General features: G+C 39.3%; 1 protein-coding gene across 2 annotated transcripts in view; it reads right to left on the minus strand.

The window, feature by feature from the left end:
• The window catches only part of GLDC (glycine decarboxylase), a 38,071-nt gene extending 21,813 nt beyond the window's left edge, over positions 1-16,258 (minus strand). The window contains exons 1-5 of one of the 2 annotated variants that reach the window (XM_074533292.1): positions 16,019-16,258; positions 15,849-15,927; positions 6,370-6,505; positions 2,177-2,341; positions 100-177 (exon numbers count right to left, since the gene is read on the minus strand). In XM_074533292.1, the coding sequence (XP_074389393.1) occupies positions 100-177; positions 2,177-2,341; positions 6,370-6,505; positions 15,849-15,927; positions 16,019-16,222 (662 nt within the window). In that variant the 5' untranslated portion in view covers positions 16,223-16,258. The remainder of the gene's footprint in view (positions 1-99; positions 178-2,176; positions 2,342-6,369; positions 6,506-15,848; positions 15,928-16,018) is intronic. The other variant, XM_005488151.4, reaches the window with a different exon arrangement.
• Positions 16,259-26,015: the final 9,757 nt, after the last annotated feature.

Raw genomic sequence — 26,015 nt, forward strand, 5'->3', positions numbered from 1 at the left:
GCACAGGCCAGAAATGTTAGTTATACAGCAAAAAGGCACAGATGGAAAATGATTCAGTGTAAGGGAAAAGATATGGTGGAAAATGGAGGAAAACATTACTTTGCTCTAGTTTGGACCACTGCTATAGTTTGAGGGTGGCATCGGGCATCTACATAGAACTTTCTCCTTTTGTTGTGTCTGTTAAAAAAAGAAAAGGAAGGTTTACATATCAATAATATATATTGTTTCCCATGGAAATAAACTAGCTTATTTTCTAGAAGTGAGTTTTTCTATGTAAAAAGGCAGTTGAAAATATTGGTTATTATAACCAGATTAAGTGTAAGACTGAAGAATGTTTCTGGCACATTTACATTAAGAAAGTCCATTTCAGACACTCAAAGGAGAATCATACATGGCAGAAATTGAAACAGAACAGGGAGCTAATTTCAAAAGCCATGGGAATGGCTCCACACACTCTCTTAAAGGAATACAACTGTGGTCTTTAATACAGACTTTTCAATGTTGCCCTGGATAGAAATAAAAAAAAAAAAGGAGCCATTCAAGTAGGGAGATAAAGAAGATGGGTCCCAGCTCAAAGCAGTGGGGATAGAACTAGGTGATCTTTAAGGCCCCTTCCAACCCAAACCATTCTGTGATTCTGGTAAGTGGAATTTTATGTCACACGGAGGCTTTGAACTAGTGAGTAGTTAGAAAACTATTTTTACACATATGAAACTATGATTACACAGTCTCTGCTGTGTAATCACCTTCCTGATACACAGTTATGAGTGACCTTCAATAATTTGTCATACTTATTTGATTTGCAAATCACTTTCACGTGGCCCTACAGCAGGCATCCATGAAAATAGATTTGTGTATTCCAATAACAGTTTCACTTTTAGCAGCTTAGAGTTATGTACTCCACAGTCCTTCAGATCATGTGATAAAAGGTCCTGTGCATCCCCCAGAAAGGCAATGGCAGGTGGGGGAGCCCAGATAACACCCTGTCCCTGCTGATCCCGGGTGCTTCTCAGGGAAAATCAGCCCAACAGAGACCCATCTCCACAAGTGCAGAGGAGCAAAGAGCCCACCAGGTAGGTGGGATTAATTATCACAGGCACACCATCTGCCTGCCTGCCCCCACTTGGCAAGCAGACATTATGGGATGCACAAGAAAAGCATCTGGGGATCACAGACATGTCTTATTATGACATGTTAAGGGGGGAAATAGTACAGTTAAGTGATTCTGTGAGCAATAATTGTAGCAAAATAGGGGAGTAAGGTGATAGACTGGGACAGTCACATATAAATAGTTCGTTGCTGAAGTTCTTCACCTAACTAGTGAAGTCTGTCCTCTCTTGTTAAATGCCTTTCTGATTCCTTTCATGGATAAAGGGTCTCCATATCCTCTGTGTGTGCATGTGTGTGTGTGAGTCCCACTGGAGTCAGACCACAAGGGATCCACATTTCCATAGTGCAGCAATTGAAATGAGAGGAGGGAGTGGAATGGAGTGAGTGCCAGCAACTGGAGCAGCACATGAGCCAACAGGAGCTCTTGTGTCTGTGGAGGTATCGGTGGGAGCAGGTGTGTGTCTTGCCCCTGTTTTAATTCATAACTCCTTATCCCCTTCTTGTCCTTTACATGTCTGGAAATGGTTTCCAGGGCTGGCAGTTGTCCCATCATCCCACTGAGGGATCGAGGTGAGGCTGACTGGCTGGTAGTTCCCTGCATAGTCATTCCTCCCTTCCTGGGGACAGGAGTGTCATTTTCTTGGCTCCACTGCTGAGGCACCTGTCCCAGTCACTGTGGTTGCTCAGACACAATCAAGGGAGGCCTTGTATCGGTGTCAGGAGGCTCCCTCAGCAGCCACGGGTGCAGCACATCAGGACCTGTGTAAGTCCAGTTTGCTTAAGTGCTCTCTAACCCAGCCTTCCTCCAACAAGGGTGAGTCTTCCTTCCTCTAGAATTTCTCCCATGTCCTTAGTTTTCTGAAGGCCTTAAATGTCTGAGTTAAACATTCACATCAAGGCTAGGAAGTTCTCTGGGGGATGGCAACATGGACTCCAGCTGTTTAGTGAACTGCTCACGGTAAGAAGGCCACGCTCAACATCAATCCATTACCTACAAAGGGATAAATGCCTTCAAATTCCACACATACTTCCTGCTGTGATTTAACCACACTTTTAAACACAGTACCTGTGACATAATTGCATGGCCTCTGCAGCAGCTGTCCCTTCATCCAGCAAAGACGCATTAGCCACATCCATCCCTGTGATATCACACACCATCGTCTGGTAATTCAGGAGGCTCTCCAGCCTGCCCTGGGACACCTCTGGCTGGTAAGGAGTATACTGGGTAACCCTGTCGGAAAAAAGTTCTGAGTTTGGGGCTAAGAAAACACATGTGTAACAAAGTTATGGCAATATATAACTGAACTGTGTCACATAAAAATAAACAATATTTAATTAATGTGGAAATTTGTTAGAATACAGTTATCATTGCAATTTTTACCTTTTGGCGTTGACTTAACTTTTTACAGGAAAAGAATTCTGTTTCTCCATTTTGAAAAGAGAAATTACTTTTAAAGCAGAGGTGTGAGGGCATTATGGAGAAGGACAGAGTAATTCTGTCCTTCACTGAGTATGAAAGAATTAAATCAAGTCACAATATTTTTAAAGGAGAATGTGTTGTTCAAGCATATCTAGATATTGCCACAATTTTTCAACACTGTTCCTGAAGACCTTTATTTATCAAGTCTTCTCCAACCTTTTAAGAAGAAAAGCATTTGACATTTCTCAGAATCAAGCTCGGAAGTATGCAATCCTTGTGCAATGACAGTTTCCATATGTGTTAGTGGAGGGAAGTCAGACTGATGTTTTATCTGTTGTCATTTGGCGAAAAAAAACCGGTAGTGCAACATGAGCAACTCCTTCAAAAATGCAACAGTCTAAGGGACACGCTCTATTGTAACAGTCCAGAAAACAAAGCAGCATGGGTCCAGGAATGAAAGGCAAAAACAGAGGTCAGACTCTCCTCTCTGCTGGAAATTTGGGCACTGGATTACACAGTAGTTTAGGACACGCTTTACGCCAGGTTGAATTTAGAGTAGCAGCCAGAAACAAGTGATAAGTGCAAACAGTTGTGGCCTCTGTTTTCTCGTGATGGAAGAAAAGAGTAGTTTGTTTCCCTAAAAAGGCAGTAGCAAGTCCTAAACTTTTGAAAAATGAAGGTATAAGCTTTCCAGAAAGACCCCAGTATTTGGAAGCTCAAGTTGTGTTAAGTCAATAGAAGGTAAAAACCAAAGATCTTTTAAAAACAAGCTGGAGAACTTGGTATTGAGCAGGATGAGAGAAGTAACAAAATAGTAAGGGGAGAGAGAAAGCAGGAGAAAGTCCTGAAGAGAATAAAAAAGCTAGAAGAAGGACATATTCAGTAAGTGAACTCAAAGTGTAATATATTATGCTAATACATTAACCATCTAATTTAAAGAAACAACTACTTGAATTATTCACATACACTATTCAGTATAGCAACAGAAAGCAATAGCTATGTATAGAGTAGATAAATCTTGAAGATTTTTCCCAAAACCTGTAGGGTTTTTTTTTCTAGTTTTGGCCAGTTCTAGCACTAAACTAATTATCATCATATGACTGCATAGTTCACAAGTGAGACCAAGTCCCAGACTGCATGTAGTAGATTACTATTGTTAATCCCAATAGCAGGGCTTTTTTCTCCCCAGCAGCTAAACCCAGTGTTCAGTTTGCCAGATAAACTTTCACTCTAGTAGTATCAAGATTTCTTTTCTGTATGGTCCCCCTGCCCACTCACTTCTCACCAATAAAAAGAATCACTCCAAATGCCTTTGCATGAGCAATGACTTTTATTGATTAGTAGAAATTTCTCTGTACCTAAAGTTTTACAACCATGTTTTCTCATTTTATTTCACCAAAGGGCCATTTCTTGTATTTTAATTTGCAGAAGGAACTAGAATTAGACTAACAACAAGAATTAAAACATTGTGATTAATTGAAATGCATTAGGGAACTCCTGCTCCACATAGCTGGGAAAGTACACTGTATTACAAAACAAAATTAATGAAGCCTTATGACTTTGATGTTATGGTTTTGAATGGCCAATACAGTTGAACTAAAACAAATCAGTTTCAGAAAGATGGGAAAAAAAAATCAACCAAGAAATCTTGAATTCCAGTACTGCCACAAACTACTATGAAGCTTAACAGTTCCACAAATAAAGACACCTCTTATAACATAAGCACACTTAGTTAAACCCTCCTTTTAAAAAGGGGTTTTTGGCATTTTTTAAGCATCTACATGTTTTAATTGATTCTACTTCTCTACAAGTTCTTCAAATAAAATATCTGGCTTTAGTCTGCATTCTGTGTTCTGCCTGAATCTATACTACATGGTAAGTGACTTTTTAAAGTAATTTAAAAGCAAGCTCTCTAAAAGTAATTATTGCACAGTATGTAGCTATTTTCAGAATGCAATGCTTTAATTACATTCTGAGTGTTACTAACTATCAAGTTTAATAATTTACACTAGGGATGTGAAAGACTCTCAAGGATGTACCATGCTTGGTACATGTTTGTATTCTTACACATTTAAAGTCTGGAGGCGAAGGAATCAAGTAAGTTGGACTTAGGGAGACTTCTAGTTGCTCTAACAAATGCCAAGCAAAGCAAACACAATTTATGTAAGGGAGACAGAATAGATCAGAAACAATAAGCCTGAGCTTGTAGTATTTCCCTTGGAGCTGCAATGTGAAGTGTGTCAGCATGGAAATTGTTACACACAGCAGAAATAAGAAGTCTGATTTCTTTAACAGCTTCCATAAAGCCTGCATAGTTGTTTTAGCACACATGCATGCACACATATATGCTTTCCCTCCAACAAATATTTTAGCCTTCATTTTAGCCACCCAATAGTTTAACTTTTAGCCATTTAGTTTGGCTTTACTGGATAGTGCAAGATCAGATTTCTGGACAAACTTATTTCAGTAACACTATATAACTTTTTAGGATTGAAATGTCTGCAGTTCATTTTGTTCCACTTATTTATTGCTATTCTTGTCTTTGCTTCTACCAACCAATAATTTGGTTTCCTGGTACTGTATTGAAATATTTAGATTGCATGTGTTGCAAAAAGTGAACAAGGATGAGGCCAAATAAAACCTTGCATAGATGTATTTCATAGATTTCTTGACTTCAAGCACTGCAACTTTTCCACCAGTGATGCAAATAGAGCCAACAAATCTAAAAATAAATAAGACTTTGAGGTCTACAGATATGCAGGCCCATTTATGGCAACCCAAAGTATAAAAAACTCATAACATCTAAGTAACAATGACTTTTTTCACTGAGTAATATGATCCTTTGGTTCATTGTGGGGTTTTTTGTTGTTTGGGCTTTTTAAAATATTTATAAAACCTTTAAATATGGATTTTACTAAAATAAAAATTACTCAGGAATAAAGTAATTTAAGTAAGGTAACTCATTTTAATACAGTATAAAAGAAGCATTTTAGTGACTGGTGATAGGGGAACTTGTAAACTAAATGAGAAAATGCAGGATGACATTCAGGCTGCTGGAGAGTCCACATGAAATTTAGCTTTTCCTGTTGCATCATTCCTGACTTACAATTCTTTAGAAACCGAATTGTCAACAGGATGATCCAAACCAAGTACAATATTCTCAGCCTTTTCATAAATGAATAATCTTATTATGGTAGTTCAATGTCACTGCTGTTCACCAAAGAATTATTTGGTCAGACAAGAACGAGAACTCACTTTATGGGTAAACATTAAAAAAAAAAACAAAACAACCACGAAAGATATACTAAGAGACTTTAGAATTTTCTACTTCCTTAGAAGTTTCTTACTTCCTCATCACAAAACCATGATCATAGTATTGCATAGTATTTAACCACCTCCACCCAAATTGCGTACACCAGTGGAGGAGGGAGCTGGTTTGAAGTTAGGCAAAAGTTAGGAAAGAATTACTTTAATTTAAGAGGTAAGTCTCTATACTTCCTTAAAGCAAACATGTAATCTTGTATTAGTTCATAATATATAGGAGCTGTAAATAGAAGTCTTAAGAGGTAAGTCTCTATACTTCCTTAAAGCAAACATGTAATCTTGTATTAGTTCATAATATATAGGAGCTGTAAATAGAAGCCACAAAACTAGTGGTATATTTTACAAAAAAGAGCATTTTCTAAAGTAAATTTTAAGCTTTAGCATGAACAACACAGTTCCTACACAGTAGGATACACATCATTACCAAATATATGAAAGCTTTAATAAAAAAAAATAGGTTTGTGAGACAAATGCGTACTTACACATATACATTTAACAATAACGTGTTACATTACCATCCTGCATTCTCCAACAAGTTGCGCGCGATGGGCTGAGGCACTGAGCAGTTGTAATAACCCATGCCTATATAGGACCGCCATATCTTGTTCTTCTTTGCAATATTGTACAGAGTTTCAAGAATTTCATTTTCACCTAATTGGAAAGACAATACGTCGGAATGCTACAGCTACATATAACAGCAACAGTTTTTAGCCAAAATGTCTTCTACCCCAGTGTAAAAAAAAAACATTGGTGGTGCAAGTACAAACAGTAGCAGAATGAAGTGCAAGTCAAGAACAGCAAAGATAAAGCAGTAAACAGGTAAAACGTTCTAGGGAAGTTTAAATTCTGCCAGAATTTTGAAAATGCAACACCTGAATAATAACAGGGTTCCAAAGCAAGTGGAAAGAATAGTGAGAGAAACAGCTGTAGGCAGAAGGAGCTCCTTCTGTTCCAATACAATGTACATTCAACCCAGAAGAGGCCTATCTTGCACATGCATTTAAAAGTACCTCAGCAAACATTTTCTCTTAGCTGAATCGTTCAGAATCTACATTGTTTGAAGCTATTGCCATCCACAGCTGTCATTTAGTGTTTCTGTCGGAGTCATATTTGCACAAAGTGAGCTTACACCAAGCACCCAGGAGAATTTCTTAGTATCATAGAACTTTATTTCCTCAAATTTTCCCTAAATTGCTGATAAAACAGAACAGTTCTTTCAATTCAATTTTAGCATACTTCACCAGTTTATTTAGAAAAAATTTGTAAGATTATTTCTAGTTAATCCCATTCCAAATGAGATTAACTTTCAAATGAGTCTGTTAATCTAGTTTGAAGACATTACAAAAGAATGATTTTGAAATACATAGAATGAAAGTATTTGCATTCCCTCTCTCCCCAAACCATAGTTTACTCTTTGGTCTTGCTTCTCAGTGTCCTGAAAGCAGTGCAAAATTCACACTGAGTCAACCTGTTCCTAGCAGTCAGTGAATAATGCTACAAACATCTGCCAAACAGTCGCATTTTAAAAATGTATTAGCAGCTGAGGATGCAAAAGGATGGTCAGTAGACCATCTTAAGATCACACGACAGGTCAGCCCAACCGAACAGACCTGGTGAAACTGGAAACCAACCCTCCTGGGTGAGGGAAGCAGATGTTTTTAATTCTTCCCCCAAATCTGACCTCAGAATTTGCTGTAATGGGACAGTTACACCAAGTTCTGTTCCCTCTGCACCACAACTTGGAGATGTCGCTTTGTAATACAATGCCACAAATCACAGAATGAGAATATCTCAGGCCCTGTATGTCTCAAAATCTATTTTCTCTCTGTAAGTTACTCCAGCAAGAGATATCAAGTCAGAATAGTTAATTTTCTAGAACGCGGTGGCAAATAATTATCTAAGGTTTGAATTAATTTCTAGAGCAACCACAAACAAGGATATTAGAACTTCAGCTCTGATTTCAAAACTTGATTTTTTCCTTTCACTCAAGTTGCTGCTATTGCATTTCACAAATAAAGATTTTTTTTCAAAAATCTCCAGATTTTCAATTAATTCCTTCCACAGTCACATTACACCTTTCACAGAGTTTTTAAACTGATGTTAAGTTCTCATTTCAAAGTTCATTTCTTCTCTGCCTTTTACTCAGTGTTGCCATTAGATCTAATGTATTTCTGAAGACTGATTTCTTAGTTTCAGTAAACTGCAATTTTTTTTTCTGGAGACTTGTTATATGCTTATTAGGTTTTAACTCAGGAATGTTCAGGGCAAAGTTTCTAAACTAGTGAAAAACTTCACTCCCCAGAATTTCTCCCACAGAGTTTTTTGTAAGAGAGAGGCAGTTGTTTAAGCTTTAACATTGTAGAGGCCTTCCTCTTCCACTTGCAAAAAGTTTGATGAAAGACAGTTTGGTTGCAATTTCAGACAGAGGCTTGTGCTCTTGCATAATTCAAACATCAATGATTTCTTGGAAATGGTAATGAATTTCCTTGTTTAATTCCAAATTGCTGTTGAAGGCCAAAGTTGGCTACCATTTAACTTGCTTGCTCGCTCAATATGACACACAAAAATGCACTGAGTGCGGTTTCTGCAGTAAACACATACCACAAATACTGCACAATGTGATAGATAACATTTCCTTTGTTTGCTCAAATGGGCTTTTCTTCTTGAGTTGTTTCTCTGCAATTGTAGCTAACAACAACTACATGCAGCCATTTAGCTTGTGCTGGAGATCTCTGAAATAAACCTGCTTCCAAACTGATTGAAGGCACAAAACCAAAAGCCCAGAGGGGCTGCAAGCAGCTTAGGTAGAGATTGTGATTAAGAGTAGAACCACACTCCATCTAGAATACCTACACTGACAGGTTTTAAGACTGAATATATTTTTAATTACAACATGTTAATGAGCTACCTGCGAAGACAGCTTCACAGTTGATTTTAAGCAGGGTGGCAAAGTATGGGAGGCCATACTCCTTCCATTCCTGCTTCACCTCACTTCCCTGCTCCTTTGGTCACCATAAGGGCAATGGCAGCAGTACAGCTCAAAATACATCTCCCACATTTAACACACCTCTTTGAAGAGACCAGGGATAAAGACTCCTTATCCTTTGCCTTCTACTGCCTTGAAGCACTTCATCACAGTATATCTTTAGAAGGACAGCTCATAAATATAACTGCAGTTCTGAACAAGGGAAGTCAATAGCCCCTGATTTATCTATTAGGCTGGCTCACCTATGACCGAACATAAATCCATGAAGATTTCATTAATTCAGTGTTTATTTTACACTGATAGAGTTCTGAATTTAAGTAAGAGTGATGCAGGTAATGGTGACAGAACTTAATACAGAAGCTGGAGTCCAAAGACCAGAGAGCAAGGCAGTGAAACAAACCACGCTTACCATTACCCCCAGCACCAACAGGAGGGGATGGAGGAGATGCAGCCAGGCTCCTAAAAGCTCTGCATGCATAGCAGGAGGGCCAGAGCCTCAGGCTGGACATAAGGACAGCTGGGCCCAGGAGGACAGTCCAGCAGTGGGATAGGGACTACACCTTTTGAGGTTTTATGTTCTGATTGGGTAAAGCCCTGAGGAATCTGTCTGACCCCACAGCAAAGCTTTGGGTAGGGGCTAGAGACTGAGCTGGGTCTGTCTCCATCAGCAGCCTTATTTCCCATTCTGTCAAGCCTAGGTTTCAACAGTGTATTCTCATAATGTTATTTGTGAATGGGGCCTAACTTTTTACTAAATTAATAACTAAATTATTGATCAATTTGTAAATAACTAATGCTAATACAAAGGCAGATGAATGTGAAACACAACAGTGATCTTATGTATGGTTAAAATTTGATTTTTAAATTAATAATGAAGTTGCTACTTTTCCAGTTTGGTCCCCAAGACTGTCACCAACTCTGGAAATAGCAGACTTTTTCCACTGTATAAAGCATATAACTTGGAGCATATGCAGTGGAAATGTTGTATTATTCTAAATATTTATTAATTTCTTTAAAACTAAAACATATAGTATTCTTAAAAATTTTAATTACATAGTTCAAAAAACATAGCTTGAAATATTTTTTGGTTATGTGACTAATTTCTTCTTAATTCTCCCAGCAATGAGATTAAGAGCTAATATGCAAAATGGGGAAATAAAAAGAAAGAAAATTTACTATGTTTAAGTAACGGTTGGACCCTGGCCACTGTCACACTCAGCTGTTTGTTTCCAGTGTTCTAAGAAAAAGTGATTGAAATGGCTTTATATAGACTCATTTTATTGGGTGTACAATAAAAATTCTTTAAGAACTTTGTTCAGCAAAAAAATTGCCAGCAAAGTCACTGCAGTTGATCTTTATTCCCCTCATCAACTCATTAAAAATTATGATCAAAGGCAGTACTCAGAATAATGTCCACTGCTTTTGCTGTATTCCTTTCCTATAACTGGAGAAAACTTACTGAAGGTCTGAGAGGTTCTGCAAGGGCAGTTCCAGATTGCTACATCTACAGATAACAAAGGCAGAATATATCACAAAAACAGTAAGAGGGACTGAATTATCAGATCACAAAGCGATGTACTGTTATTTTTGCTAGTGTTTTTGTAGCTAGCACAGTAGACTTGCCTTGAAGTTGTGAGATACCTGCAAAATATGGCACTAGAGAAGGAGAGCAAAATGAAGAAAATACAAAAGGAGCAGTTCAAGTTATACAACTTTAACCATGCAATACTAAAAGAAGATTACTATTTGTCTGATATATTTTTATTCACTTTATATCAGATCTTTAAAAAAAATCTAATCTCTGTGATCAAGGAAGCAAGATCCCTAGAACCACTGATAAAAGAGGGATTAATTAAGTATTCAATTCAATCTCTTTTTAAAAAACCAACCCAAAGCCAGATTATATTGAAGAAAAATAGTTCCAAAGCAGTGTCAGGCACATAGTAATAAAGCCATGGGACAGCACAAGGAAAGCGCATGTTCCAGGTGCTGTGTGCCCAGCCTCAAGGTAAGGGCAGAAAACCTGTCTGACACTAGGGGATGATTATAAATTCATCCAGAATTAATTTTTAACTGGCGTGTAAAATGTAAAATCCTATTAAAAAAAGATTCACTGCAAAAGGAGCTGCTAATTTGGAGACACAAATAGTCTTTATTACATTGTAACTGCTTCTCAACAGTATTGCTTCTAATAACGTTTAGACCGGAGACCCAATTGCATTCTTGAGATTTTAAGAACTAATGCTGATAAATTCTAAAATTTGAGAATGTACCTGGGAATGTTTGAGAAAAAAACCTGGTGGACTCCACAGCAGTATTTGTTTAATTCAACCTTTTAAAAAAATCAGCTCCTGAACTAAAAAGCAGAAATAACAAACATATGCAAGACCTATGCATTACATATAAAGATGGATGTACCATGACAGCATTGCAGGGATAACTATGACTGACATAGACAGTAGGTTTGTAGGGATAAAATATAGATTAGTCAGACAAGACATTATGTTCCTTTACTTCAAATAGGTCAATCATGACATATGTACCAAAGTACCTTCAACACCTAAAGAGAAGCTGATTGTTCAAATTTCCTTACTGTAACCCTGGGAATAAAGCTCTGTAATACCAGCTGATCCCAATTAAGAATCAAACCAATGTCTAGCCTTGTAGTAAATATTGACTGAACAGATGTTACATGCCAAAATTAAGTTTTTCCTTAACTGTATCTGCAGAAAAATCTGACTCTAAAAAAGCCCCTCTTCCAGAATTAGTTGAGGTACAGGACTGAAATTTACTATTAGCTGAAATCAGATGTTTTGCTATTTCACTCCTACTGGAATTCAGTGGCATGTTCAGATGGTTTTACAACAGTCAGCAGACTCATGGCCAGAGACACTTTTAAAATGTTTTGGGTTTTTTGGTCCCAAAATGGACATAGCTAGTGCTTTCATCTTTCATACCAAAGAAAGGATTTTATCTCAGAAACCTCTTAGCACACGCTACAGTCCTTCTCTCCTCCATCACTGACCATGGCAGTACATGGAAAAAATCTGCCAATATTTTTTGAGTGTAGATGCACTTGTGCCTCCAAAGCTCGGCATTTACCAGAATGGCTGGTCATTCAGAATTAAGAAAAACAGATCATGGAATCATTTAGGTCGAAAAACATCTCCAAGATCATAATCTCCAACCTCTGACTGATTACCACACTATCACGTAAACTATGGCACTGAGGGCCACGTCCAGTTGTTCCTTGAACACCTCCAGGAATGATTCCTCCCTGCACAGTCCATTCCAATGCCTGACCACTCTTTCACTGAAGAAATTCTTACTGATTTCCAAGCTGAACCTCCTCTGCCACAGCTTGAGGCCATTTCCTCTTGTCCTGTCACTTGTTCCCTGGGAGAAGAGGCCAAACCCCACCCAGCTATACCCTCCTTTCAGGCAGTTGTAGAGAGAGATAATGCGCCCCTGAGCCTCCTTTTCATCAGCCTGAACAACCCCAACTCAATGAGCTGCTCCTCCCAGGACTTGTGCTCCACTGCTTCACCAGCTCTGTAGACTTTCTCTGAACATGCTCCAGCACCTCAGTGTCTTTCTTGTAGTGAGGGGACCAAAACAACACACGATTCAAATTTGGCCTCACAAGTTAAGTGCTGAGTACAGGGGCTCAGTCCCTGCCCTGCTCCTGCTGCCACACCATTGCTGGCACAGCCCAGGATGCCATTGGCCTTCTTGGCCACCTGGGCACTGCTGGCTCATGCTCAGCTGCTGTCACCAGCACCCCCAGGGCCTTTTCCTGGGGCAGCTTTGCAGCCACTCTGCCCCAGCCTGTGGCACTGCCTGGGCTTGCTGTGACCCAAGGGCAGGACCCAGCACTGGGCCTTGTTGAACCTCTCACCACTGGGCTCAGCCATGATCCAGCCTGTCCAGATCCCTCTGCAGAGCTTTCCAGCTGACCTGCCCTCAGGAAATGTCCAGGTAAATAAGGTTAAAGACTTTCTCTCTATATACATGTTACATCCTTCAAAGAGGTAATGTGGCTTCATTCTTCCACTGAGAAGTAAGTCTGTGCTAAAATGTCTAGGAGAAACAACACAAAAAGAGTGTGCTTCTACTGAAATCACAGGTTTTATTTATCATCACTGGAATATGCAATGCCATATAAACAAGCTCTTAATACAAGCTCCATCCACAGGAGCCTCTTTTTTCTTTTCTTTTCTTTACTGCTATTGTTTACACACATTTGATTCATTTTCCTTATTTTGGACAACTTGTGAGATTATCAATGGAAGGATCTGTAATGTGATCTTTTCTAGTGACACACACTGAATCAAAACTTGAAGATTATATATCAAATGTACACATCAAATATACACACCTGAGATGAGATCTACAGCTATGACAGCTTTCCAAAACACGCAAATGTAACTGCAGAGACACATGATACACAGACAAGCTTCTTATGGTGAGTGTGGTTTTCTTGAATGACAAGTCTAATTCTATCTGTAAGGATTGAGTTCAGTGAGACTTCAACGTAAGCTCAGCTGTGTTTGTTACTATAAAGGAGTAGCTCTAGCACAGCTCATTTGTTCAGCTGCACTCCAATTTGTGGAGTCACTACGATTACATTTTGAATTATAAAGACAAGTGGAAATTGCTATTTATTTGTAATATAAACTTTATATATGCTGAAGCTCATTGAATAACATGCAAGGCATAACATTGCCTTGTTTTGTTCTCTGTTTCCATGTGTGAGAGCATTCATGCAAATAAAAACAAATGTTTAAGTTAGAATAGAATAGTTTTCATGACACTGCCCAATTTTGCTAATTCCCTTTAGTAAAAGGTATATGATAGAGAAATAATGCCCCATCCTTACACAATAAATACCATCCTGGTAATTGGAAAGTGTTCTAACAGTATATTAAAACAAACTTCACTCAGATTACAACATGATGGGTACAAGATGTGCGTGTGTTCAATGCGATGGTGCACAACTTTAAGCTGAGGCTTTAAACATTTCTTTTAAAAGCTGTGGAATTTTCTGCTACCAGTTCAGGGGAAAACTAGTGACAAACAACTTCACATTAAGCTATAAAAGGCAATCCAGAACACTGGCTACAGAAGAAAAACACAGTCATGTACAGAAAAAAAGGTTTTCTGTACTTCATGCAAGCATCTCTTTTGAAAACTCACTGTAGCATGCTGTGCAATGTGAGACTCTGCATCACGGTCACATTCTTTCAAAGTTTACTCTAAGGGAACAAGAACAGCATAGCAAGTGGAGCAAAATGCCAGTGAACTAAATACACTGTTAACTAATGAGGTCCTGTTACACAGTGAGAACTGGCCTACAACAGGACATCAACTAATGCACCGCTGTGTAGGAGACATACACTCAAAATTACTAAGAATCAGCATTTGAGCACTGCATAAAGACTGTGACTTAGGCTGATGCCACTAGTTTAGTTTTTTAGTGCCCACTACCCTGTAAAAATTTTGTAAGAATATCATAGTAATTAATAATAAAAACTAATTATTAAAAAAATTGGAAGGGCTTCTAAGCCAGAATTATCAGTGACAAACTGCATTTCACTCCTTCTACTGACCTAAAAATATAGTAACCTAAAAAGTTTTTGTCTTTGGGGTCAGTGCAAATCGCTCCTTAGTCAGGGAATATCTTGATTAAAACACATTAGCCGTAAGGAAAATGCCAAGCACTACTTTCAGCAGTTATATAAACACAAGAAGGCTGTTAAATTCTTCTGCTTCTCTACCCAGCCTCTCACCTTTCCAATAAGACAGAAAGTTCCAAAAGACTAAAACACCATTGTACTAATAAAACATTCTAGAGGTAGAAACTATCATTCCCTGTTGTATCCCTCCTGGCTAGACTCTGCCTTTTCAGGGTCTAGTTTTCCTGGCTGTTCATTGTGGTGCTGCCTCTCATGCGTGATGTCATCTCAGAGTAACCAGATTGAACTGGCCAGGAACCTCACCGGAGCGGCAGGCCTGAAGTTTACACTCAAATTACAGCACACGGATGAGCAATGAGAAAATGCCTGCAAGTTTTCTACGAATCAGGCAAAAGATTGTGACACAAAAATGAAGTTAATACTGATGCAACTGGATCCCATATCTGAATGGCCATTGAGCTTTGTTAGTTTTAGTGTAATTGTTTAGCACTGAGGATTTTAAAGTGTTTCTTTCACTTACAGGACTTCCAGCATCATTGTCACAGACTTTGCGCTAAAGTGCAGCTATGTAGATAAGAATTGTGTACTGTGCTAGCTAACTCTTCAAAATGTTAATATCTAAAGCGTCATGAAATCACATCAAGTTTCCTACAGCAATTTGCCGAATTACTGTAGTGGCACAATAACTGACTCAGATGTTTAATATTCCTGCAGTTTACACATAACACTCAATTAGACAGATTTTAAATTCTGGCCATTAGTCTGCTGTGTATCCATATTACGGAGACAAAGACTTTTCATGTTATTCAGATATGCAGATTATTATTGGGGGGAGGGGGGAATGTCGGGGAGGAGGAATAACAAAGAAATCCTGCAGATACACAAGAACCACAAAAAGACAGTGGCTCAGTCCACATTAAGGGGACGATATTCAGTCATACTTTTCCCTACACATTAGGCTCTTAGGACAAAGTAAAGTCAATGGAGCACTGGACCTCCAAAGGGAGTTTTCGAGCAGCCCCTGTCTGCTACACATATTTTCCTACCGATTTCCGAGAAGACAGCAACAAACGCAGCAGCCAAATTAATCTACGGAGTTGTTCGGAGAAGAATGAAGTGTCGGTGACTATGCTGCTACGCTTGTTTAGGTCTTACCCTGCACTTCTGCTCGGGCAGTAAGGTCAGACCGCTACACGGGTCAGGGGACACGGGGGGCAGGGGGCGCGCCCCCCGAGTGCCCCCCGCCCCGCTGGCGGCCGGAAGGGGCCGCGGGAGGGAGTCCGGGAGCGCCCCGGGCCATGCGGTCACTTACAGACGTGATCATCCATCCTCAGCGGCCTCCGGAGGCGGATGCTGGCTGGGATGGTTTTGTCCATCAGCTCCTCGACGCTCTGCAAGAAGCGCCCGCACGCCGTGGTTAGCTCCCGCGGGGCGGCACAGCCCGCACCGGGAGGGTCCGGCCGCGCAGCGCACGACGCCTACCTGCACCCCGACGGTTCGCAGCATCTCCCGCTTCTCCTGCTCCCGGGGCCCGATGTGCCGCCGGGAGAAGTCATCGTGCCGCGGCAGGAGCTGCTCGATGCACCGCGCCGCCTCCCCGCCGCCCCAGCGCCGCTGCCCCGCCGCCCACAGGTGCGGCGCCCCGCGGGCCGCCAGCCGCCCCCACCAGCGCCCGCAGCTCTGCATGCCCCCGGCCCAGCGCAGCCCGGCACGGCACGGCACCGCCGGGAGCTCGCACTTGAGAGCGGGGGCGGCGCGGAGCGGCCCCCACCGCCCGCGCCAATGGGGCCCGGGGGCGGCGCCGCGCTCGGCCCGCCCGCCGCCACCTGCCCGCCCGCGCCGGCCCTGACCCCGCGGGCGGCCGCGCCGAGCATCCCCCGCCGCGCTGACCCCGCGCTGCCCCGGCCTGCGGGCGCACCCCGAGGGCATTTTCCCAGCACAGAGAGTTTTCGTTCACAAAACGAATAGGAGAAAAAGGCTTTTGTGTTTCCTTAGCAGAGCGTGGAGTTGCTTTCGAGCGGCGAGCTGTAGGATGAGCAACACTGTCCAGAGCTGTTACCGGGGCGTATGTGTGGGTGTTTATTACTGCTTTAACTTCTGGTGATGCTAGTCTTGAGGAGCAGAGAGATAACTGAAACCTACTTTCCCCCATTTTTCAGTTCTGTGTCTCTCTGGGGATTATATGATCATAGTTACAAACTTGTATGTTGGATTATAGAGATGCCCACATTTCTTCATCTTCCAGAACTAACCCCAGAGTGGCCACATTGAGGATATATATTTGAACCAACAGTTAAATAAAATAACAATGAAAGAAAAAAATCCAAGTTGTTCTTTAATTTCATCTTAATTGTATCACAGATCTACTGCCTCCTGAATTTAGAAAAATAACTGATCGCTACTTCGGAACCTAAAAGTGAGTTTACTTTGCACCAAAGATCATTGATTCGTGCAAGCTCTTCATGCCTGTAGTAAACATGAAATTACTTCTCTGATATAATCTGAGCTATCATAAATACTGTATTATGAAGGAAAAGGCCCTCACAAATTTATGCTGGTATGTATTTATGCTGGAGTAATGATTTGAGTCCCTGGTTTCAGAATCAGAGGTCCCCAAATTAAGTGAGATGGAGCTTGCTTTGAACAGCAAAGCTGTTTGCTGCAAGGATTCATGATACAAATCGTGTCTTGACTTTACTGATAGCTATTAAAATACAAATATATGTTGCTTTTCTCCTCTATTTACAAATATGACAGTAGCAGGAAGGACATTAAAACTTTGCTATGGGTTTTATCTTGAAATCATATAAGTGAAACAGAAATATTAGAAATATTAGAAAAATGCATTAAAACCATGATAGTAACAAATTAATTCCCATTATGACTTTGTACCTACATAATTCCTTTTTAAAGTGAGTCTAAAGCCTTTTGAAAAAAATTGGAGATTGTGTTCAAATATTCTTTCAGACTATGTTCAAATAATAAGTGTTCTTAAAAATGTATCCCTTTTCTCTGTCAGGTAGCATCAGGATGATATTTCACACAAGACATTACAGTCAGCTCATTCAAAATTATAACTTTGCCAGAATTGTTTCTTCAATGTGAGGTTAGAATTTTATAGCTATCTATAGTGCTAAGAAGTAAAATCTGAGGAAATACAGAACCATCTGAAACAATATATTTTCTATCCATATTTCTTCATATTCCAGAGCTAATCCAGATTTAGTTCAACTTGAAAACTATGCATTGGAGCATGAAGACTGGAGAGGTGTGCCACACAGTAATGTCAAGGTATGCCCACTTCACCCTGGAAAACACCACATCTGGAGTGCTTTGTTAAGCCACTCTACGGATAATGCTTTTTTTATTCAGAACCTCAACAGAGAGTTCAGCTTAGCATGTAATCACTGTGATAGAGATACAAGCCCAGTTTATGTGCTTGATCAGTTAGACAGCTCTTCAGCACCTTTTTGAAAACTATTATTTATTGCCTTAGCTAGCAAAATAGGAATCTTGAACAGAAGGTGCAATAGAAAATGAAGCTTGGATATCAAAAATGACTTTGATATCAAATCAAGAAAAGCTAACTAGTCTCGTAGCTTTGAACGAATGTATCATTTCAAAATACATAGCCAACAAAACCAGCTGTTTTCTTCATGTATATCAGCAGAAGAAAGGAGGTTTCTTGGAAGAGAAGAAAGGATTGGGAAACCGCATCTTGCCATTATCACAGCTATTTGCACAAAGCTCAGAGGTGCAAATGTCATTGCCTGATGAGCTGACCATGTGAGCTGCTATGCAGCTTTTTGGGACATCAGTTTTGTTAGACTTTAAAAGGAGTGCCCCATGCCCTTTAAATCAAAGTGACATGTTATATATACTTGTGACATGTTATGTATACTTTCTCTAACGTTGATGTTTTTAAGCTTTCTTTTAATGTCTTGACCCCAGTTGTGATTTAGATAAAAGATCTATTGCAGTTCTAATATTGCAAGTTTCATGGGTGGTGATGGGACTATTCTTCTGTGCTCTTTTAAGATAATGAATTATCAAAATAAGAAAACTGTGTTGTATTCTTTTAAGATTCACTCCAGTTCCCTCCTATAACCTGCAGAGGAAAATCTATGCCAGCTGATGTGCCTCTGCACCACTGTACCACAGAACACAGAGACTGGGTCAGATTACAGTGTTATCTGTAGTCATAACCAATTTCTGATTCTGGCTAGGGACAGCTACCTAAGGAGAAATACAAGACTAGGCAAAAAGATGTATTTATACCAATCTGCAGTATTTGGTTACCATCCTGGTAACTGAATCCTTGTGCATTTTGTAGTCCTTAACGTACCTTTTTTCCCAAATTTGTTCAGCTGATCCATGTAAACTCTTAATGGAATAAATACAACAGTTTACTCTTCAAAAGCAGTCATATTATAATCCTTTCTTCCTTTATCTACAATTCCTTAAAGTAGTGAAAAGCACTCATAATATTAAGGACATTTCAACAAGTAAAGCAAAAGAAAAAAATGTGAGTAAAGACAGTCCAACATATGCTGGCTTCTGTTCTGATGCAAGATTTGTTCTGTAGAAATTCCTCAAAAGAAAGAAAGTTTTTAACAGTTTAAATTACTATCTCCATGGTTGCTCCTGCTTATGGATTTGTACTGTAACTGTAAATGGGTTTGGGTTTGTGCTGTATTGCTGCCTTTTGATTCGAGACATCTTTAACACAGATTTTTTTTCTCTTCTGGAAATATATCTGTAACATGATTCTTTGTTTAAAATAATATTTGAAAAGTACAATGGCTGTCAGTACATAAAGAACAATGCAGCTTCTTGTCCACCAACACCTCCAAGTCATTCTCTTCAGGACTACTTTCAATCTATCTCTGCCCAGAAAGCATTTGTGTCAAAGATTCCCCTCATCCAAGTGCAGGACTTCACACTTGACCTTATTGAACATCCAGAGGTTTACACAGGCACACCTCTCAAGCCTGTCTAGGTTGCTGTGGATGGCATCCCTGCCCTCCAGCATGTTGACTGAAACACACAGATTGGCGTTGTCATCACTGGTCTCTGCATGGACATTGAGCAGTTGACCACAACTCTTTGAGCACAGCCATCCAGCCAATTCCTTCACCCACTGAGTGATTCATCCACCAAGTCCATGTGTCTCCAGTCCCGAGACAAGGATGGTGGGCAGGACACTGTCCAATGCAGGGATATGATGTCAGTTGTTCCTCCCTCATCCACCAATGCTATAATCCTTCACAGAAGGCCTCCAAACAGGCACAATTTGCCCTTAGTGAAGCCATGCTGGCTGTCACAAATCACCTCCCTGTCCTCCACATGGCCTAGCATGGTTTCTACAAGAATCTGCTCCATGGACTTGCTGAGACCATGAGATGACACTGACCGGCCTGTAGTTCACTGCATCTTCCTTATTTTCATGTTTTCCAAAATGGTTATCCTTCCTATTTTCTAGTCAGCAGGAACTCCAACAGACTGGGGATATTCACTGAATATACATGTAAGTATCCATGAATATTAACCTTGGAGTAAAGCCATTCCAATTCCATTTAATGTGTGGACAAATGCTGAAGAAAGCAAGTGTCAGAAGGTTTTTAAGGTACTAGGTATTAGTTTGTTTTTCGCATTTCTTCTGTCAGAGAGCACCACAGTCCTGCTTTTCCCTCCAACTAGGTGTTCCAGGAGTAAAGAGCAACTCCAGGGCATGGTCCCACAGGTAGAGTCATATCAGGGTGAGCCAGGTGTTGGTAGTAGGATCCATTGATAGTCCCAGGCAAGAGATGAACCAGGTCCAGGCAAGAGCAAAAGGAGATGAGACTACAGGTAGGACAACAGACCAAGTTTCATCTTCAATCTGAAATCCATGCAGCAGACAGGAATAAAGACAGTGGCAATGGACATCTGAGAGATGCATTCAGGAGGAAAACTAGCTACCAAGTGGGTTTGAGGTCTGCCCAGCTAGGAGGGCCAGACAAGGCTGGGGACCAGCACATGGCAGGACAGCTGAGGGTCCAGGGCTGTGGTGAAATGGAGACCTTGGTTCACAAGCAGTGTGTGCATGCCCTGGCTGAGCCTGGTCAGGGTCAGTAGATTGCAGAGGTGCACTTGGTGTCTGGACTTTCTCCTGTAACAATCACATGGTTAGGTAGGGACCCTCTGTTGGCTTTGCCCTAGAATAATTTAAAAAGTCAGGCTTTTAAATAATTCTAACCCCCCCTTAATAATCCAGTCCTCTGGCAAAAAGAAATCTCTTAATCCTTCAACCTTTTAAACCTCTTTTAAATCTTTTTCATACTTCAAGTCCTTTTATATTTCGAGTTGGGGATTTCCACAGAAGAGATAAAGAGCATTAACTCCAACCATCACTGTTTTGATCTCCATCTGCCACTAAGCTCACTCATGCTGTGCCTAACTGAACTGCCAGACACTTCCTTGACACATAGCCAAGCAGGGCAGCTGCTGCTCAGTCTATGGCAAACAGTTCTCCCTCCTAAAAACTCAAATTACAACAAAATACATGGGTTTTTTTCCCTGTTATCACTCTCAATCCTTACAAAAGCCCACTAATGTCCTCTATAAACCTTCCCACGATGGGCAGGAGGAGCTGCACTGGATTTCTTGCAAAGGCAGAATTATTTGCTGCTGCGCAGGTGATTTTCTAGTCTCTCTTTTTTGCCATTTGCTCTTTTTTAAGTTGGTTCAAAGGTAAGCTTGATAGACCTTGAATGCAAATTCAGTTACTTAATACTGGGTATGTTAACTGTTTTATCATGTTACTTGTGTCCATTGGCTTTTCAGTACTGAATATGACTATATGATAAGAGCAATGCTTATGTAATGATATCAGGAGGTGTTATCTATAAAGAATACCTTTGTAATAGACATTGGACGACAAGAATTTCTCTTGCCTAATCTAGTTTTATTAGGCAATAAAAAAGTTCTCCCTGGCACAGAGAGACCTGTATACTGCTGACCCTAATAGGAGTATCATGATGACGAGGTACCGAGATATTCTTTGGGAAATAAACATCTGACCTCTTATTCTTATCTAGGAGTTAAAGGTATTACACAACAGAATACGCAGATTTTGCAAATTCAGGAAGTCTAAAAGTTGAGACTTGTTTTTTCAGAAGACCAGATTTTATATATGCATAGATTTTTTTTGTTATTTTTCGAGTAGAAAGGGAATTATCTTTACCTTTGTATGTTCTTCAGCTAGCACACCTATACACACTGCTGAGATGACACGTTCAGCAAAAATTTTTCTTTCAAAAAAAATCTCAAATCCTAGATGTCTATCTAGATTATCAGTCCAAGAGATATTAGTGAAACTATCATTCATCTTGAAAAACACCAAATAAAAACCCTCCTCCTGTTACAAGATTGGGTCAACAGCAGCTTGTCTTTAAGGGTTTGAACAAGATCCCTTAGTAAAAGGAAATCCATACAAAGCCATTTTCCTTGTCACTGTTTGAGTTAAAATTCTATGATTTTCTCTCTATAAATCAGAAAAGTTCCAATATGGCAAATCTCTTTCATCTTTGCATCTTTGTATCAAGAAGAAATCCTGCAGTTCCTTAGGGGAACTTCCCTTTCTGGGGAGCTTCTGAGTCCTCATCTGCTTAAAAAAAAGCTGTTGCTTTCTGAACTGTAATGATTGATGATTTTAAGGGATTATATAAACCAGTTCTGCAAATGCAGCAAGTGATTCCATCAAAACATACTTTCTATCTGGCTCTAGGTGGCCTACAATCAATTATGGCATTGTGTTTGATCATAGTCTGACTATGCCTACATATACATAAATTTGTCCATATAAATGCAGATGAAGTTCCTGAATGAATCAACATAAGATTTCATTATATTGTGTCCATCCTAAAAAGAGGGGTGATTTTTTTTGATGAATAAGTTTTGCTAACCTACCAAATGATCACAGGTGATGAATATCACAGGCAGTACAAGCTAGGAAGTGGCACTGCATGGTGAGGACAGGGGAATGAAAGAAATGGGACTGGTTCTTCTGATAACAAACTAGAAGCTGCCAAGATTGGTTCAGATATCTTCTTGACCGTTTGTAGTTGGTTAGAGTATGTGATATTTTTCAAAGTTCTAGTGAACATATCTACATGAACTCATAAATATAGATCACGACTGAACCATTACTGAAGAATTTGTCTCTGAAATCAAAAATGAAAAAATACTTTAATGTTACATAATATCTTAGTTAACATATAACTTAGAAAAAGAGTAAGATGTTGCAATGTCCTGGTTGTGGTATTAGATATCTTTTTGCTGTTCCTGCTAAAAAAAAAAAAAAGAAAAAAAAAAGAAAAGAAAAAAAAAAGAAAGTAAAAACTATCAAACGTAGCTACAATGTAAGCTCCTTAAAAGCACTGGCTCACACACACTCACTGGACTTAGGATGCAGCCATACTTCCTGTAAACATGCCAAGTGCATGAAGCATGCTTTACCTGACCATGACTTGTCATTCATTCATGGTTCCCCAGAGACTGCACATGATTTGTACAGCCATGATTCTGCAGTTCTGGCCACAGAGCATGCATTAATGTTGATTCAGTGCAGTACTGCATTAACCTACTTTGACTCTCTTCAGGATTTAAACTCATGATAATGAGCTTCAGCTAATCCAGAATTTTGTTTTTTAGTGCAGTGTGGTATGGCAATATCCTGACTCATATGGAGAAGGAAAAATGCTTAGACTTTGGGGAACAATTGGGAAGATGATAGACTGCAACAAGAAAATGAAAAATGCAGCTTGGAATATCTACTTGACAGATTGATAGGAAATGCCAGTCATTGTCAATATGGTTTATGTGGAAGAAGGGTGAGGGAATAAGCAGCTGGTTATCCCATCAGAATAGAAACTGCAACAGGACTGGCCAGTGGCAAAGAATAAGAGAAAAAACTGAGAGTGAGTTAGGAGTAACAGGGAATCTAATGCTGAAAAATTAGTCAAATATCTACCTATTTACTAAATAAAGTAGGCATCCTAGGGAGAAAACAGCAATCTTAAATATTCTAAAAATAAATTCTAATGCATACATCTAGAGACTAGATAAAAACTGCAGAGGAAATCCTAAATCTTAATTTCTTGATTTTCAGTGCTTCAGTTGATTTGGATGTAAAGATAGCCAACAGGTAATTAAATTAGCATGGTCATATACAATGATGAGGGAAGCTGAGAAATTTCAGACGTTACTAACAATTCATTTGCTGCTTTTAAACATAATTACGATAAAGAAATAACACACCATCTCATATAATTTTCTCATTACAGCCCCTCTTATCAAAGGATGACATGGCAAAATGTTAAGTAACAGATGAACAGAAGCAAGAAGTCAGAATTTCCATAGCACTATTTTCTGAAAATTATATATAGTTTCATCCTACATCTGTTTTTATAGCACTCTATAGACATTACCCATGGATTAATCTATCTTCACTTTCCTATGTACACCTAGTTAATTAAGGTGTTAACTAACGCCTGTTAATTTACTACTGCTGTATGAGAACATTAAAAATCACTATCTTCAAACAGTGCGAATATATTAGCCTCCCTAAGAGCAAATATTTAAAATGTATCATCTCTGTGCTTACGTTAACCAATTGCAAAATGGCATTATGCAATTCTGTCTTTGGTAATCTTTTAAAAAAGTTGAAATAAATAATAGGATCAAATCACATCTGTTTTTGACTTGATTAAGGTTTCTGTGAACTATAAATACAGCCTCTGAAAATTTTGCAGAAGGTAAGAGCACAATCACACCTCCTTGTGTGAATGGCAGCTGCTTTTAAAAACATAATACGATGTAATTATAAGGAGCCTCCAGAAACAAAACCACATAACTTTCCTTACTGTTCCAACAGAAGTTTCGTATTCTGTAGAAAAAAATTAAAAGCCAGAAATATGTCTTTCCAAAGAAACAGTCTAGACACGTTGGTAGGGAAAACACTGGGCGAGGAGTACTAGCTAATACAGTCTGTACCTCCTTGTCTAAGCAATTCTTAATCAAGGTAAGCGATATGCACTCTAAAATGGGACTTAGCACTCAGAAACACCTAAAGTAATAAAAAGCAGTAGTGGCATTGAAATAAAAATAATATAATAATTTTGCTGTCCTGGACATATCTCATTAACCCATTCAGTCATATATGAAGTAAACAAATAATTAAACTCAGGTCACCTATTACAAAGAAGTAGATAAGAAAACCTGGAAATTTATTACCTTACATTTTAAATTTATGACCAGTATCAAGGAGTATGTGTCATGTTTCTCTAAGAACATTTATTTATAAATTAGCCCGAGCATTTCAGCAATTATTTAGCAGGAAATAACAGAAGAAATGAAAAATGGATGAAGAGATGCAAAAAAACCAGCACGGTCGTAAGAGAATTTAAAGAAGTATAAGGCTCTGCAATTTTAATGTATATGGAAAATGTATATGAATAGTAGTATTTGTGAACAAAATAATTAAATGTTCAGTAAAGTAGTCTGTCCAAAAATTGGAGAATTTCCAACAGCTTGTTTAACTAAAAAAATCTGAGAATCACAGTTTTAAGGGTTCTATTTCCTTGTCAGATAATTTTACTCATCTGAAGTTTTAGTCCTGTTCAGAAAACCATGCAGATATAAAAGATTGACAACTTTCCCTCTGGGTACCTTGAGCCATCTGCCAAATGTTTTTTATTGGCTGCCCAATAAAATATGAAGTAAATTACTTGGTATCAAGTAATATAAAAATGGTAATTTTTTCCTGTTCTTATTAATAAGATTCTTCATAATCCTTTTCTTAAGGAAGACCCTATAGAGGCCAACACAGTGTCAGTCATATGATTACACTTACCAGGGAATTTATCACGAACTCTTAGCAAGTAAAAAGTTAATGTAAAATATGATCTTTTTTGTGCCCCCCATCCCTGTCCCCCAGTGTCTATCTGTTCCTACTCCCACCCATCCAATCACCCAGTCATATTTCACTACATGCTCCTCTGCCCTGCAGAACCTCGTGAATTTGTTCTGACAGAGGATTTAGAAGTAGGATGTGTTGGGATGTGAACTATGTCCTGTTTACTTGCTATGGGTTGAGTAAATCCTCATGCTTCTCCAAATCCTCTCCTTCCAAAAAATCACAGTGTTCTCCTTTGCCAGTTTTCAAGAGCTTGGGGAGATAAAGGACCACAGAAAAGACATTTGGATGGAGCAAGGGAGGCTTTTGGTGGGAGGGGATCTGCCAGCTTCCCTCTAAGTAAATATTATCAATGTGTGCTTGGGCTTGTGAAAGTACAAAATGTTACATCTGAGTGTCACTTTGCATTGACTCAGAGAAAGATACAAATAATACACAAAGCTATAATAAATAACATGTCAGTTTTAAAAATAACAATGAACAGTGTGAAAAACATTTGTTTTATAGCTGTTATTAGGAAAA

This window comes from Zonotrichia albicollis, chromosome Z (assembly GCF_047830755.1).
Source record: "Zonotrichia albicollis isolate bZonAlb1 chromosome Z, bZonAlb1.hap1, whole genome shotgun sequence".
NCBI classification, from domain to species: Eukaryota; Metazoa; Chordata; class Aves; order Passeriformes; family Passerellidae; genus Zonotrichia; species Zonotrichia albicollis.